We start from the raw sequence: 18,710 nt of genomic DNA, 5'->3' as shown, positions 1-18,710 counted from the left end.
GTCTCACCAGTAATCCAAACACTTACTTAGTTGATTCAATCTGATCTGAGTAGTCAATCAGAAAGAGAATGTGCAGATTTGCAGAATACCTATAACCCACTATTGAAATTTCTATTGGAGCAGAAGCATGATGGGACCTTGGGTCATTCGATGTTAAATACATGAATGATTGGCTATAGTGCAAGTGGGAGATTGTTGGAGTAGGTGNTCGTCTTCCGTTATATCCTCTTTTCAGGTTCATGTCTTAAAAGAGAAAGAAAACTTAATGGATCTAGTTGATCCAAGATTGGGCTCAGACTTCAACAAGAAAGAAGTGATGGTGATGATCATTGTGGCTCTCCTGTGCACCGTTACCTCTTCTGCTGTTAGGCCGACAATGTCTTCTGTTGTAAGCATGCTTGAAGGCAGGGCTGCTGTTCCAGACTCGATTCCAAACTCAAGTGACTCCGTGGATGAGGCCAAGCTTGAAGCAATGAGAAACTATTATCAATACAGTAGAGAACAATCTAACGAAGGGAGCACGAGCCAAAGCCAGAGCCAGATCCAGAGTATGTCGATCGACGGGCTGTGGACAGGTTCTTCCACATCTGCATCTGATCTTTATCCAGTCAATCTGGATTCAGAATATCTGATTACTAGAAACTAGTTATTAGAGATGTCCAAATTTTCTCCGCTTGGTTGATAAGCTATTATCACTTCAAACAAGTATATTATCTTGTTTTATTTTGTTTTTCTTTTCCTTTTTAATTTTTCTAGTTGATCAAAACTGAAAATAGTTGAAACATGTACAATTGTATAAAACTTAAAGGATGATTCTATGAAAAATTCATATTTATACAATAATAGTTGCATGGAAAATGGTGGATTATTCTTTTGGTTTGAATAATAATAATAATAATAATAATAATTATTATTATATATATTTATTTTACAATAATAAAAAGAGGAATATTTCTTTTCGTCCCTATGTGAAACTGTATAAGCCACACTTTCTAATAATTTTCATACTGATAAATTTATTGTACATACATTTAATTTTTAAACTTACCTTTATTTTTGAATGTTTTATCACTTATTCACTTTATCAAGTTGATTAAACTTATGTGGAATGGGTTAAATATGTTCATTTGTGCTTATGGCTTATTTATCATCAACATAAACTAAACATCCATGACATAATGTAAAACAAGAATCATTTTTATATGGTTAGGCAACTTGCCTATATCCATGGGACCAAGTCCAACGAAGCTAATCCATTATGATGAAAAAAAATTAAAGTTCATTTACAATACCAAAGTTAAGCATCAGTTACAATGTCAAAGTTAAGCATCAGTTATAAAACACTCCTTGTTATAACAACACTTCAAACTTTACCTTTTGGTTGAATTTCGAACTACCATAGCTAGTTTCTCATCATGATAACACTTGGATAACATTGAGCTCCTCTTAAGGTTCAACAATGAAGACCCACTTCAGCTCCAATAGCTTGAAATCCCATCAAACGTCATCAAGGAAACCCACGTTCCAACAAAGGCTCAACAAAACAAATGGTTAACAAGGGTTATAAGCTTACCAAAGCATATGAAACCTGATTAAAAACAAAGAAAACCTCAAAGGATATTTAGAGAACATTCAAAGGTATATTCATGCTCAAACACGCAAGGAAGAAGAAGCTGGAAACAAACAATCTTTGCTTAACAAAACTCAAAGAAATGAGTAATAAAGAAACGGAACCTGAGTAAATGAATAAGCTCTAGAAAAATTCCAGAGAGCACAATAATGAACGCACTAGGCAGTGGCAGATCCAATGAATGACGAGTGAGGACCATAGTCGCCACTCAATTTTTAAAAAAATTCGATTTTAGATTTATTTAAATTTTGCTCCTATAGAACTTTGAGATTTTGGGAATAGAACGACCTCCACGGTAAGTTTGGATTTGTTTTTGTAAAACTGTGTTTTAATCATAATATACATATTTCATATTTTTTGTGATTATTTATTATTATGCAAGGAGATCTGTTAGTTTTTAAAAGAATTATTAGGAGCGAAAATGAAAGGAATAAGAGCTACTAAGTTTGCATGTAACTGAGGGGAGAAATCTAGGCATTTTTACAACAGAATGCTGATGTGGTGGGCTCATGGTGAGAATAAGAGAATTTTGGGACAGTTTCATAATTCAAGGAAGTTGTTTTATATATAAACTGGGTTGTTCGCCCAAAATAAAGAAGAGAGAAAAATTCATAAAGAATAAAGGAAGTAAAAGTAAAGGAAAAAGAAAAAGAGGAGAGAGGGAAGATGGGTTTGACCAGTTTTATCCATCTGATTTTTCTGCACTTGAGTTGATGGTACTTAAGAACTAGGCTGAGACTTATGTTATTGACATGTGTTCTTGTAATGAATTTGCTGAGTTACAAAGAATTGATGATTTGGCTAAGAATTTGGTTCGGTTTAAAAAAGACATCTTATATCCGTTGGTGTATAAGCTTGTGAAAATTGCATTGGTTTTACCAATTGCAACTGCAACCATTAAAAGGGCTTTTTTTATAATGAATCTTGTGAAAAGTCGGTTACGCAATCGAATAGGAAATCAATAGATGAATGATTGTTTGATCACCTATATTGAGAAAGATGTACATATTTGATACAATTGATGATGATATGATTATTTAACGTTTTCAGAATATGAAAACTCGTCGAGGACAACTGTAGAAAAATTGTTATATTTATACAAAAATTGTGTTTTTTAAGATATTTATTTGTACTTTGTAACTTTTTGTTGAAGCTCATCGTAATGAAAAAATAGCATGGCTATGATTGATTTTAATTTTTTTTTTTTTTTGCCCCTACAAAGTGAAATTCCTGGATCCACCATTGGCATTAGGTTCAAAGAAAATGCAAGGTAGAAGATGATAATATATAATCTTTGCCACTAGGTTCAAAGAAAATGCAAGGTAGAAAAGTGGCAGACAAACCCTTCTAACTTTTGTTGGGACCATAAAGAAAACCTTACAATTTTTGTTTGGACCACCGACAACCTTACCAACGTTGCAAGACTAAATTGGGATAGTATAACACTTGTAAAGTTCGCTCTCACAAAAAGTATGAAAGAAAATTAACTTGACAAACAAGTTAAAAACACCACTTGTACAAAATCGCTAAAATCATGAAAGAAAATTAACTTACCAACAAGTTAAAAACACCACCAGTACATAAAGAAATCTGATTGGGTCATTGTCTTCACACTGACACTAAATCTTACGACATTAGAAGACTATAAAACGATTGTACATAAACAATGTCATGTTGTGACATCCCAACTTAGTGTAGCCTCACAGAATTCATAAGTGGATAAAAATACTTACAAATTTTTTTTTTTTTTAATATTTTCCTCTTTTTGTGGATTGAATATTCCATATTAAGTTATTAGTAAAATAAGGGATAGACAAGAATAAAAAGTGAATTTTAAGATTTTTGTTAAAACATTAAGAGATGAGGAGAGTATCAAAAATTAAAATAATAAAAATCCATCAATAAATACTTAGATTTCTGATCCGGATTTTCTAAATATATTTTAAATTATGGTAAAGGATCAAATACTTAAATGAAGACGACAAAAAATAGATAAATAAATAAATAAAGTGGGTCAATTTTAAAGTAAGACATTTTGTAATATGTACTTTTTAAAGGTGAAACGAACGTAACAAAGGGATTAGAAGTGGAAGAATTTTGGGCCACCTTGCCTTTTAAAGAGAAGCAAAAGGTAGACGTTGACGAAGACAAATCAATTCTCTTGCGTATTAAATTTGAACTTAAACCCTAAATTTGAAATTACAATTTAAACCCTCAAATGATAGGTGTCTCTTATGGGTAAGTTTACACCAAATTTGAAAAGATTTTAACATAATTGATTATTTACACCTAAAAAGTGTTAAGCAATTGTCATATCATAGTCGGGGAAAATAGCATTGAAGGTCATAACTCAATAATAATGTGTGTATCTTTCATATGACGTTCTTCGGGTATAGCTAGACAAATTATACATCATACCAAAGGTCATCTTAATTTTAATAAGTTTATCAAATGAATATTCATAAGACAAAAATATTATCTCGTTCTTTTAAGAATGTAAATAATGGATTTACTTCTTAGAATCCAAATACTTTAGTGAGATATAATATAATGATGCTTATTTCTCAAGATTCTTTGCGCGGGGTATCTATAATATAGTAAGAAGAAGATATTTCCGCCTTTCGCCTTAGAATGGTCAATTTTGTATTAATAAATAATAATCGAGTTTCCAAGAAAGCGGCTATGCCTTCACCAAATGTGCTAAGTGAATTGAAGTCAAATGAGAACAACTATACTACCCGTGACTGATAATTGAAATTGTACCGTATCCCGTACAATAATTTTAAGATTTTATATATTAAAATTTCCAAAGTTCATGTTCTAAAATTTATGGCTCCGTTTGACTTATTATTTTTATCCATATTCTCAATTTTATTCCTTAAATATTATTTGACACATTATTCTAGAAATATTAGTATATTTTTTAAATTTTTTAGACCCCTTAAGTTTATTAATTTCATTAAATACCACTAGGAAAAAAGTTTAAAAATTAACAAAAATACCCTTACCCACCAATACTTGCCAGATTCTGACAACCACCAACGGTGGTAGCCAAAATCTCTCACAATAGCCAGAACTCCACTGAAAATGACCGATAATTCATTGATTTGGCCGAAAAATGTCAGATCCGGCCGTCAACGATGGCCAAAGAAATGGTGGTCGTTGACGGCCAAATCTTGGCCATCGTTGTGGATCTGGCCGAAAAATATCAGATCTAAGGCTGGATGTGGCCGTCGACGGCTAGACTGTCGTTGTCTGTCAAGATCTGGCCGGAAAAGGCTATATTGATCGAATACCCGCCAGATCCGACCGGTATGTGTCCTTAAAAAATTTTTCGACTAGATTCTTGCTGTGGTGGCAGGAATCTGGCACTGCTGGTGGTAGGGGTGTTTTTGTCATTTTATAATATTTTAATATATTGGGGTGTTTATCAAATTAGCAAACCTATGGAGTTTTTTTTTTTATAAATTTTACCTCTAAATACTCCCCTATTCAACTATCCAATACTATCCTTAAAATCATATCCAAAATAATAAACCAAATGCACCCTATTTTATTCGGTCTTTTTATCTTTTTTTTTTTTTTTTTNGCTGATTCCGGCGGTTTTCGCGGCGGCTGAAGCAAGGGAAGTGTAGATCCGGCCATGGGGTATGAAGATCTACCGTTGGGGAGCTAGAACGTCGCCAGAAAATGGCCAAAACGGGTCGGGAAGACAAAACGACGGGGTGGTGGGAAGTCGAATCGTCGCGGTGTTGTGTGGTGTTTCACGGTGGCGGCTTGCGGTGGCGGCTTGCGGTGGCTGATGGTGGATCGGTGCTTGGGAAGATGGATCGTCGCCGGAGGAAGACGAAGGGTCGCCAGAAAACTGGGTGAACAGCCTCCCCATTCACGCGATCTGCACTTCTTGTTTTATAGAACAAATTGCAAAATTTTGTTTAGTCCCTGTATAATTGAAAAGTGACAAAATCAGCCCCTTAAAACATGATATTTTACCCCCTAAACAGCATAAATGAGACAAAATCACCCTTAATCCATAAACCACAACCCAATATCAACTCATATACTTTCCAAAATCATTCCAAACATGTTAAATTCATAAGAAAAATATTAGGAAGCGATTTTCGTGAATAAATTCATAAATTCTTTAATTGTCTCAATATACTTCAATTTAATCACAAATGGGGTATTTTTGTCACCAAAATAGAGTCACTTTCATAACTCTAACATCTTATTGTTTGATTTTGCCTACGGGCTTGTTACTTGGAACTTGTGGATTGTTATGATATTCGTTCAGTTTCTAGAAATAATTTTTCTGTGTCCACTTTGGGACTACGGTAGCTTATGTCAAAAAATTGACTTCGAACAAGCAGGGCTCAAAATCCTACGAAAGTATATTTGTGGGGTATCTTGAGGAGACCAAAGGATGCTATTTCTACCATCCAGAAGAGCACAAAACTTTTTGTTGATCGTATTGGTGTCTTCCTAGAAAAGGAATTTTTTCTAAGAAGTATTAGTTGGAGAAAAAGTAAAACTCAATGAAGTTTTAGTACCACAAGATACATTAGACGAAGGACGGGATGATATGCCATAGGAAGTGGTTGAACATCAGGAAGAGGTTACTCCACAACTTGTGGATCAAAATGAACCACCTCAGGTAACACAGGAGCTACATAGATCTGGGAGAGTATGTCGTGAGCCCGAGAGATATGGTTTTCTCGTGACTCAACATGGTGACGTACTGGTCTTCCAAGACAATGAACCCAGAACCTATGAGACGCTATATCTAATCCAGATTCTGTTTAATGACTTGAAGCCATGAAATCTGAGATGGACTCCATATACCTGAACCAAGTATGGTCTTTAGTGGAACCACCTGAAGAGGTAAAACCTATAGAGTGTAAATGGGTCTTCAAGAAGAAGACTGACATGGATGGTAAGATGCATACTTATAAGGCACGACTGGTTGCCAAAAAGTTTCAAACAAATTCATGGTATTAACTATGAAGAAACCGTTTCGCTGGTTGCCATGATTAAATCCATTCAGATTATGCTTGTGATAGTTACATATCATGACTGTGATTTAGCAAATAAGTGTCAATGATTCTTTCCTGAATGGAAACCTTGAAGAGGATGTGTATATGACACATCCCGATGGTTACGTTCTTGATGGGCAAGCTGAGAAGGTATGTAAGTTGCAAAGATCCATTTATGGACTCAAGTAAGATTCAAGGAGCTAGAACATTCGTTTTGATGAAGCTGTAAAAGAATTCAGTTTTATTAAGAATGAAGATGAGCCATGTGTTTACAAGAAAGTGAGTGGGAGCGCAATGGCATTCCTAGTGTTATATGTTGATGACATACTTATGATTAGGAAAGTTATACCGAACTTGCAGTCGGTAAAGACTTGGTTATCCAAGTGCTTTTCTATGAAGAACTCAGGAGAAGCAGCTTACATTCTCGGAATGAAGATCTATCGTGGTAGATCGAGTAGGTTGCTTAGCCTAAGTCAGAGTACATGGACAAGGTACTGAATAGATTCAGTATGGAAGAATCTAAGAAAGGATTTCTTCCAGTGGCATATGTTATCTATCTCTCTAAGGATATGTGTCCTAAACCATACAATGAGAGAGATAGAATGAAAAGAATCCCAAATGCTTTAGCAATTGGATCCATCTTGTATGCTCGGACTAATATCTCATGTGCATTGAGCATTTGTAGTAGATATCGATTAGATCCAAGTGAACAATGTGATGTCATGTACTCGGATTGATGTCTTATATGCATTCAGTAGTTGTAGAAGGTATCAATCAGATCCAAGTGAGTAACACTGGATGAGTGTTAATAGACATCTTTAAGTACTTGAAGAGGACTAAAGATATGTTCTTGGATTATGGAGGGGTAGATGAGCTCACTATAAGAAGATACAATGATGCTAATCTCCAAAACAAATAAAGATGATTTTCACTTGCAATCCGGGTTTATATTTTGTCTCAGTAGAGCTGTAGTGAGTTGGAAGAGGTTGAAGCTAAGTATTGTAGCGGATTCTACAATTAATGCTAAGATATCGTATTGTTTAATGTAGCCGTATAGGCGGTTTGGATCAACAAGTTCATTACTGAACTTGATGTGGTTCCAAGCATTGGCGATCCAGTAAAGTTCTACTGCGATAACAATGGAGCCATTGTTGTGGCTGAGGAATCACGGTCTCACCAGTAATCCAAACACTTACTTAGTTGATTCAATCTGATCTTAGTTGATTCAATCTGATGAGTGTTAATGGACATCTTTAAGTACTTTAAGAGGACTAAGGATATGTTCTTGGATTATGGAGGGGTAGATGAGCTTTCTATAAGAAGATACAATGATGCTAATCTCCAAAACAAATAAAGATGATTTTCACTTGCAATCCGGGTTTATATTTTGTCTTAGTAGAGCTGTAGTGAGTTGGAAGAGGTTGAAGCCAAGTATTGTAGCGGATTCTACAATTAATGCTAAGATATCGTATTGTTTAATGCAGCCACATAGGCGGTTTGGATCAACAAGTTCATTACTGAACTTGATGTGGTTCCAAGCATTGGCGATCCAGTAAAGTTCTACTGTGATAACAATGGAGCCATTGTTGTGGCTGAGGAATCACAGTCTCACCAGTAATCCAAACACTTACTTAGTTGATTCAATCTGATCTGAGTAGTCAATCAGAAAGAGAATGTGCAGATTTGCAGAATACCTATAACCCACTATTGAAATTTCTATTGGAGCAGAAGCATGATGGGACCTTGGGTCATTCGATGTTAAATACATGAATGATTGGCTATAGTGCAAGTGGGAGATTGTTGGAGTAGGTGTCCTAGAGCCAATCAATTATTGTGGAATTGACTCTTTGTAATAATGTTTATTAATTAATAAAAGGCATTATCCACTATATCACGTAAATCATATTATATGTATTGATATATGTCCTTAGGATGGTAGAACCGTGACGAGGGTATCAAGTGTTTCAAATCTTGATAGTGAGAACCCTATGATCACATATGGTGACCATTCTAGAAATGTCTGTAACCCTAGTATTATTTTGACTAAGGACACAGATAATACGATAAGACCATCATAGTGTTGAACGACCCTGTCGAAAGGCAGTAACTTATCTCACTTGTTAAGGTTGTTTGCCGACAACCTGGTGCAACGCATGGGTGCTTGCTAGAGGCAAGTTCATTAGACAGGCCCATCAGAGGATTCCATATGGATGGTAACCCCAGTGTCTATGGAATAAATCCTCTAACGGATGATGGTGCATGTGATCCTTAGACTTGAGATCATCGGAGCGCCTTGTGCACCAATTGGTGTAGTTTGACCCTAGCCCAACGTAGTTCTATTTAGAGTTATCAACACAGTAGTAATTGGCTACATTGAGAAGTGTATCGAGACTATGGTGGATCGACAAAGGATTAATCACTCTCGGGTATGAGAAAAGTTATCTCACGGCGCAATTTAGTGAATGGCAATCACACTAAAGGCATGTACCTTACCATCCATGCCAGTCTTCTTCTTGAAGACCCATTTACATCACATAATGAGTTTTTGTGATCTACCCACATAATTCTGGGTTATGCCCTAGAGACTGTGACTCACACTCTAGACCGTGTATACCGCCAAGGTCTGTAGATAAGACTCCGTATAAACAATGGAGTGGCCGAAAGCCCAACTTGTCTTATATAAGGATTTGGGGTTGTGAAGCTTATGTCAAGAAATTGACTTCGAACAAGCTGGGCCTGAAATCTTAGAGATGCATTTTTGTGGGGTATCCTAGGGAAACCAAAAGGTACTATTTCTACCATCCAGAAGAGTGTAAAACTTTTAGTCTCTCGTACTGGTGTCTTCCTAGAAAATGATTTTTTTCTAAGAAGTACTAGTGGGAGAAAAGTAGAACTCGATGAAGTTTTAGAGCCACAAAATATACTAGATGAAGGATAGGATGATGTGCCACATAAAATGGTTGAACATCAGGAGGAAGTTACTCCACAACTTGTGGATCAAAGTGAAGCACCTCAGATAGTATAGAAGCTACGTAGATTTGGGAGAGTACGCCATGAGCCTGAGAGATATGGTTTTCTCGTGACTCAACATAGTGATGTACTAGTCTACCAAGACAATGAACACAGAACCTACGATGAAGCTGTATCAGATCTAAATTTCATTAAATGGCTTAAAGCCATAAAATCTGAGATAGACTCCATGTGCCAGAACCAGTCATGGTTTCTGGTGGATTCATCTGAAGGGGTGAAACCCATAGGGTGTAAATGGGTCTTCAAAAGAAGACTGACATATATGGCAAGGTGCATATTTATATGACATGACTGGTCGCCAAAGGTTTCAAACAAATTCATAATTGACTATAAAGAAACCTTTTGCCGGTTGCCATGATTAGATCCATCTGGATTATGCTTGCGATAGCTGCATATCATGACTATGAGCCTTTTGTTTACAAGAAAATGAGTGGGAGCGTAATGGCATTCTCGAGCCTAGAGGAATCGGTAGGTCAACCTAGGGTGTAAAAGTTAATCTTGGGTCTTCAAGTTATTCATCTTCATAGCTCATTCGTTTCTTCTACTTGATCACTACAAAGAATTTTATTATAAAAATCATATTCTAATTTACATCAATAAAATAAAAACCTCGTGTTACATACGAGGGGAGTGAGATGAGAAGAAGAAATACATGGAGAGAGAGAGAGAGAGAGAGAGAGAGAGAGAGAGAGAGAGAAAGGCAGGACACGTCTTTGAGTGAGATCCTACATTGGATCGATTAGCGAAGAATCATGTGAACAGTATCAATGAACAGTATTCAGTAAACAGTGTTGATGAACAGTATCCAGTGACAAGTGCTCTGAATAGTGTTTGTGAGTGAAATCAGAGATATTCGGAGGAGCCTCCAAATGTGGGTATGAACTAAATCCTTGTATGGATTTGTTTTTACACAGCTTTTATTCTACATCATTGATTTAGTAACTGAATACATAGATATTGAGGATAACTGAGGTTGACACTATTTCTGTACCTTAGTCTCGATGAGATAATAGTTGATAAAAAGATTTGATTGCACAGTAACCATACTATTGATAGGTTGTGGTTCGCTAAATCCGAATCTATCGGGTGACCATGATGTCTTGCTAGGGGCTAATCTTGGTCTGTGTGTAGTGAGATGATTAATTGGTGTTAATTGCAATACTACAAACTGCCGATATGATGAGGAGCCTACGGGTCACACACTTAGAAGATAATTTAAGAATCAATTTGTTAGAAAGGTATTTCGTGTTTCATGACGAAAGGGTATTTTGGTAATCTCGCAGTGCAATTAAATTTTTTGAGGTTGTTGCCTTTATTTAATTTGATATTAAAATTAAATTAGTGAGATTATATTTTAATATATCTATGCATATATTTAAATGAATTACCATTATTAATTAAATGTTAATATATTATTATAAATTAATTGATTTTAATATAATATTAATTAATTAATTTAAAATACCAATTATATGGTGTTTGGTTGCAAGGGTAAGCTTGGGTTGGTGCTTATGGGTATTCCTTATTGGAATAGGGTTTTAATTAGTTGCACTATATAAGTGCAGCTTAATTAAAACACAAGGAATGCTTTTTATAAAATAAAACCATAGCCACCCTATAGCTCTCTCTCTCTCACGTTTTCTTCTTCAAGTGAAGAAGAACATTTTTCAATTTTCATTATCTTTGATTCTTGAAGCGGGCAATTGTTCTAGCAAAACAATTGTTGGTTCTTTGGATTATCTTCATGTGGATTTCTATGAGTGCGATTCTACATTGAATCGATTAGTGAAGAAATCTGGTGAACAGTGTTGATGAACAGTACTTGATGAATAGTGCTATGAACAGTGTTCGTGAGCGATGAACAGTAAAGATGGAGCCTCCAAACGTGGGTATGAACTAAATCCTTGTATGGACCGAGTACATATTATAGCATTTTCATGCATAAACTAAAACGTGAAATAAAATCTGTGTAAAAACAAATCCATAAAGGATTTAGTTCATACCCACGTTTGAAGGCTCCTCTGAATATCTCTGACTTCGCTCACAAACACTGTTCATCGGCTACTGTTCACCAAAACTATTCACCAGATACTGTTCACTAATCGATCCAATGTAAGATCGCCTCACGAAAATCCACACAAAGATAATCCGAAGAATTGACAATTGTTTTGTTAGAACAATTGTCGGCTTCAAGAATCAAGAACAATCAAAGAAAAGAAAATTTTTTCTTTACACTCAAAGGTGAAAACATGAGATAGAGAAAAAGATAGGGTGGCTAGGGTTTTTGTTTTTATAAAAAGCATTCATTGTGTTTTAATTAAGTTGCACTTATATAGTGCAACTAATTAAAACCCTATTCCAATAAGGAATACCCATGGGCACCAACCCAAGCTTACCCTTGCAACCAAACACCATGTAATTGGTATTTTAAATTAATTAATTATTATTATAATTAAAATCAATTAATATATGTAATAATATATTAACATTTAATTAATAATAGTAATTCATTTAAATATATGCATACATATATTTAAATATAATCTCATGTATTTAATGTTAATATCAAATTAAATATAGGCAATAATCTCAGCAAATTTAATTGCATGTGAGATTACCAAAATACCATTTTGTCCTGAAAGACGAAAATACCACTCTCACAACATGATTCTTAAATTATCTTCTAAGTGCGTGACTCGTAGGCTCCTCATCATATCGGCAATGTGTAGTATTGCAATTAACACTAATTAATCGTCTCACTACACACAGACCAAGATTGGCCCTTAGCAAGGCATCATGGCTACTTGATAGATTCGGATTCAGCGAAACTGCAACCTATCAACAGTATGGTTACCGTGCAATCAAATCATTTCATCAATTGTTATCTCATCGAGACTGAGGTACATAAATAGTGTCAACCTCATATATCCTTGACATGTTTGTATTCAGTTATTGGACTAATGACAGGTATATCAAATTGGATTGAGCAACAACTCAATCCCATTGTGGCCACAGATTTAGTGTCATTGCCATTTACTGAATTACCTAGTGACATAACTTCTTCCGTACCCATGAGTGATGAATCCTTTGTCGATCCACCATAGTCTCGATACACTTTTTAATGTAGCCAATAACTAATGTATTGATAACTCTGAATAGAACTACGTTACGCTAGTGTCAAACTACACCAATTGGTGCACAAGACGCTCTAGTGATCTCAAGTCTAAGGATCACATGCACTAACATCCGTTAAAGGATTTATTCCATAGACACTGGGGTTACCATCCATATAGAATCCTCTGGTGGATCTATCTAGTAAACTTGCCTCTAGCAAACACCCATGCGTTGCACCAAGTTGTCGGCAAACAACCTTGGTAAGTGAGATCAGTTACTGTCTTTCGATAGGGTCGTTCAACACTATGATAGTCTTACCGTATTATCTATGTCCTTGGTCAAAATAATACTGGGGCTACGAATGTTTCTAAAATGGTCACCATGTGTTATCATAAGGTTCTCACTATCAAGATTTAAAACACTTGATACCCTCGTCACGGTTCTACCATCCTAAGCTCATATATATATATCAAGGGTGATCGAGACTGGGTATCTTGGAATTTTTGGAGGAACCAGAACCTGTTTTTATAGGTTTTGGTTTTGGGTACCCGAGACAATTACGATGGTCCCTATTAGTTTAAAAGATAACAAAAACACCTTTAAAATTTACAAACTCACCCCCATTTGTTTACATTAATACAAATATGATTGATTATTTATTTCAGATGGCCCAAATACAAATCATGACATTTTTTATTTTAATAAATTCTTTAACTTTTCTCTTTTTAATTAATTTAAATATTTTACATTGGGGATTTTGATTTGTTAATCGAATTGGAGATTTTGATTTGTTAAAGTAAAATTACTTAAAATCACCCAATGTTGTATATTATTTTTTTCAACCCTTACATATATGAGTAATCGACTTTTTCCCACCCAAGGTTTGTCTTCAAGGTTGTAGCCAGAAATGAAATGTAGATGAGTCAAAGTTGAAAGAACAATATAATTTTAAATTAAAATAAGCACTAGTTTTGTATTTATAAAATTCTCATTAATTAATACATTTATAATTGTCCTCGACGAGATTTCATCTTTTAAAAGTATCGTATAATACTTCATTATCAATACTATTAAATACATATTTCTCTATGTACACAACTAGGCTATCATTCAATCATTGATCACTCATTCTATTTTACAAATGATTCTTCACAAAATTCATTATTGAAAATGCTCTCTCTACACTGGCAATGACAATGGGTAGAATCAATGCTAATTTCATTAACAAATAAACTAATGGAAAAACTATCATTTTTAGTTTCAACTGTCATTTTTGCAAGATCTCCAATCCCATAAATTTGAAATTAGAGTGCATATCCAAAATGTAAACATCAAGTTCAGAATCAAGTGCCATGAGTTCTAAGTCAGAAAAATCTTCTAGATAACGTTCGACAAGGCACATAAATTTTTGTTTATCAAAAGCAACAAATGATTCATTTGGACATAAACATGCCAAACAAATTGAATTGATATTAGTAAAAAATCTATTCAAATAACCAAATACTTGTACAATTAAAGTTAACTCTCGTTTGACTCAAATACTTTTTTTATAACAAATATAAAAATGGGTAAAACAATGTGGTCCTAAGAACCCATCTTCTCCATAAAATAATAATACAAAATCGGCCAATATGGGTAAAACAATGTGGTCTTAAGAACCCATCTTCTTTGTAAAAAATAATACAAAATCGGCCAATATGGGTAAAACAATGTGGTCTCAAGGCCAACTCCAAAATAACTTTAAAAAAATATCTTTTTACTTCTTTTATTTCAATATATCATCATAAATTAAAAAAAAAAGGGTACAATTTATGGTTCCAATGACAATTTCATCTTCCTAAATCCTAATCTGTAATTTAATCTTAAACTTTCAAAATAAAAGAATACAAATATAAAATGTATTAGTATTACATGACAAATTGAAGAATAAGGGGGCTTGTTGGCTTGATAGGTGGGAGAAAACTAGACTTGTCTGGATAAAGGAAAAAAATTTGAAACCTAGGTTGTTGAAGAGAAAGAACCGATATGGGAAGGAGAAAGAGGGGTTTAGTTTTGAGTTTGAAAGAGTATACAAAAGAGAGAGTATAATTTATTTCGTGGATTGAAGTTTTTTGGTAATTTAGTTTTTATTTAACGGTAATTTCGTAAACTTTATAATAAAAATTAAAACTTAAGGGGGTCAACTGACCCTCCTTAATCCCCCTCCCTCCGTCCTTGTTTGCCTTGATGATACTTTCCTACCCAAAAAGTTTTAAAATACCACTTTTCCACACAAAGTTTATATTCCGTTAATACCCAAAATATACTTTGCTTTCTCAACTGGCATTTTGCAAGTCACCAGGAGCCATGGTAAAAGGTATTTTGTAGAGTGGAGGCCAATAGATTGAATGGTGGTGACCGATTGAATATTAACTTTTAGAAATCAGTTAGAAATCAGCTAAGAACAAAAAACCTTAGGTTTGCGATGGCTGACAATTGATAAGAATTTTCACCATTGGAATCAGCCAGAATCGGCTTTAGATAATAATAGAATATTAATTTTGGGTAAAAAAATGGTATTGTGAAACTTTTTGGGTGGCGAAGGGTCACGAAGGCAAACCTTGGGAGGGAACAAGGCGTTTACTCTATTAATATTACTAATAAAATCCCAAGAGGTTTCAAACTTCAACGCTTTGGGGCTTGACCTATTTAGCTGGCTGGCTTGCTACCAACTCACCGACTCGCCAACACGTCACCTAAATAGTTAATTTTGTTTTTACATTTTGCAACAGTTATTGACAATTTCACTATCAACATTTGAGCTGCCACAATTCATATAATTTTCGATAGAAATACTTCTTTTAAAGAAATTATTGATCTCAGAATAAAATTGTGGGACTACAATGGCATTGCTTATAAATAGTTAATAGGAAAAAAAGTAACATATGAAGCAGCATAATTCTTAAAATAAATAAAGGGCAAAGAAAAATATATCAACGCAATAAAAGAAAACTAATCAAAGTACAATTTTGCTAAGTTTGAACACCCAGGTTTGTGATCCCACATGTGTTAAGAAGTAATTAAATTAAGGAGGAAGTGAGTTTTTTTTTTGGTATAAACTCGCATCATTGTTCTATTATTAGTATTATTTTTAAATAAATGTCATATCAAAAGCCTCATTTTTCCTTTCTAGATACCTTACATAATCTTTACTTGATAAGTACCTTCTACCTAAATTCATATAAAAAAGTATACGAATTAAATTCTTTAATTAAAATCTTATACTTTTCAATAAATATTATATCTAAATTTCTTTTAAGACAGTAGAATTGTTCTTAATAGTAATAGTTGATGAAACGTTAAAGAAACAGCTCGAGTCGTGGCAATTAAATATATTTCTAATTTAAAAAAATTCTCTGAATTAAGTAAATTACACTTCAAATCAGAATTGTATGCATGAATTCACATACGATAATTAGATCAAATGATTAATAACATTATCTGAGGAAGAAGTATTATTATTCAAATATTACTATTACATCTTTATCTACCTCTTACTTTTATTTAACAATATTAAAATTTACCGATTTATTCTAAGATACTAATAAGTATATGGCGAAATTTTCAAATAATGGTCATTAGCTACAATTAATTACACCAAACTTTGCGGTGCATGTATATATGATATTTTCTGATTGAATTAAATATCAACACCCAGATATTTATTACAACAGGAACATCTAAATGACTTAAGTTTATTAATTATTCTTAAAAATTAATAATTCATTGATTAAATAGCTTTATTGTAAGGCATTTTAGTAATCAAAATGGCTGCTTTCTTACCAACAACACTTCATTATTTCAGGGACCACTTGCATTTATGTAGCTTTATTCTTTTTCATCACCATCCATAAATTGTAGCCGTTAATTGATAATTGTATATCTTGCTTTAGATTTAGAGTGCCGTTACTTATTTTTAATCTTCGAAGGAGACATTATTTTTCCTTGCTCTTTTTGGTTCACCCTTTTTTTTTAATGGTTGTCACAAACTCCGAAGGATTTTAGGGTAAATAATTAATAACGATTAGAACAATTAGGAGGGTAACAAAACGCAAAACAGAAAGTTTAAACTAATTTTGTTTTTAAAAAATGAATTAGCTCTCCTAACTAGTGGAAGTTAATTTAAGAAAGTTAAAATTAGGAAAGAATCCAATATTTTCCGAACTAGTAGGAAACTATTGAGTTACAAAAATAGACAATCACTGAAAGCATTAAGATAACATATCTCATTTCAACGATCGGATCTCTCCGTGCAAGAGATCCAACGGCTCAAATAGATTACTTTAGTGTGTGTGGCCCAATGAAAGTAACCTGTAATTTGGTTTACTGTTATAAATGGCGTTTCATGGAATTGGTAATTGTTGATATCAACTTTTCTATCGTATATTTCTGCACTAAGAAAACATAATTAATTAACAAACTACTTATTATAAAACACGCATCTTTCTGTACAATTTGATTACACAACCATAATTTAATCTCTTTCTTATTTCTCACCAAACATTCATCTCTCTCTCTCTCTCTCTCTCTCTCTCAAACTTTCTTCATCTTTCTTCATTATCTACTTTGATTCTTTTTTAGGTTTCATGGGACGTCTAACAAATCTAATTGGCACAATTAAAGACAAGGTCTCTCAAAGCAGAGTGGCTATGGTCTCCAATCCCAGAACCCTATCTCTTCACCTTGCGGTTTTACGCGCTACAACACACGACCCATCTTCACCTCCTAATCAAAAACACTTAACATCCCTTCTAGACTTCGGCCACAGCTCACGCGCCACCGCCTCCGCCGTCATCGAGACCCTCATGGACCGCCTCCAGACCACCCGCGACGCGTCAGTGGCCATCAAGTGTCTCATAACCGTCCATCATATCATCAAACATGGAAGTTTTATTCTTCAAGATCAGCTCTCGGTGTACCCTTCCACAGGCGGCAGAAACTACCTTAAACTATCGAATTTTAGAGACAATTCTACCCCTCTTACGTGGGAACTCTCTTCATGGGTACGATGGTACGCTCTTTATCTCGAACATGTTTTGTCCACTTCCAGGATTCTTGGTTTCTTTCTTGGTTCAATTTCAGACAAAGATATTAATAACGAAGAGAAAGTTTCATCTCTTATGAATAATGATTTGCTTAGAGAGATTGATTCATCGGTGGGTTTGCTTGAAGAGATGTGTAAAAGGCCAGATTTTTTACACATGCATGGTAACAAATTGGTTGAAGAGGTTATGGGATTGGTCGAAGAGGATTATTTGTCGGCGATAAACGAAGTTTCGATTCGACTCAGTGAGTTTAGGGAGAGACTGAGTTCGTTGAGTTTAGGTGACTCGGTTGAATTGGTGTGTGCTATGAAAAGGTTAGAGATTTGTAAAGAGAGGTTAGAAGTGTTGTCGAATAGAAAGAGGGTGATGATTGAAACGTTTTGGGGAATGGTGAATCAACTCAAGGATGTGGTGGGGAAGGAGAATAAGTACAGAGAAGAGAGATCAGTGACTGTGAGAAGAGATAAAGTGAGTGAGTCAGCTCGGTTCGGGGATCGAGTTATGAAGTATGGTGGTCACTCAGTCCGATTCTCGTCAGGAAGATTTGAATTGAATAAGTTTCCCGTTCTTGTTCTAGATTCGGTTCAATCATGTGCATAAAGTTTTTCCAGAATTTAAAGTAAAAGTTGATGTTTAATTATAGGAAATACAAATGAAGAAATTTTGTTATTTTCGGAATTTGAGTATGAATTGGCATTTAAGATAGATTTGTAAATTAAAGTAATTAATTAAGATGTTGTGTAGTTGACCAATAAGGCGGGATCACATTTGAATAAATTAATTCTTCTACTTTCTTTTAACTTTGAATAATTTTATGTG

General features: G+C 34.4%; 2 protein-coding genes across 2 annotated transcripts; both read left to right on the top strand.

The window, feature by feature from the left end:
• The first annotated feature begins 265 nt into the window (after window positions 1-265).
• LOC116136424 (probable leucine-rich repeat receptor-like serine/threonine-protein kinase At3g14840) lies at window positions 266-646 on the top strand. Its single transcript, XM_031422135.1, has one exon. The coding sequence runs from the start codon at window positions 266-268 to the stop codon at window positions 644-646; it is 381 nt and encodes a 126-aa protein (XP_031277995.1).
• Window positions 647-17,324: 16,678 nt separating this feature from the next.
• LOC116136444 (putative clathrin assembly protein At4g40080) lies at window positions 17,325-18,698 on the top strand. The gene has a single exon (XM_031422148.1). It carries the CDS (start codon window positions 17,433-17,435, stop codon window positions 18,489-18,491), a length of 1,059 nt encoding a protein of 352 aa, XP_031278008.1. The 5' UTR covers window positions 17,325-17,432; the 3' UTR covers window positions 18,492-18,698.
• Window positions 18,699-18,710: the final 12 nt, after the last annotated feature.

Source organism: Pistacia vera, unplaced genomic scaffold (genome assembly GCF_008641045.1).
Source record: "Pistacia vera cultivar Batoury unplaced genomic scaffold, PisVer_v2 Contig313, whole genome shotgun sequence".
NCBI lineage: Eukaryota > Viridiplantae > Streptophyta > Magnoliopsida > Sapindales > Anacardiaceae > Pistacia > Pistacia vera.
Note: the sequence above shows the minus strand (reverse complement) of the source record. Positions and strands in the feature narration are given on the sequence as shown.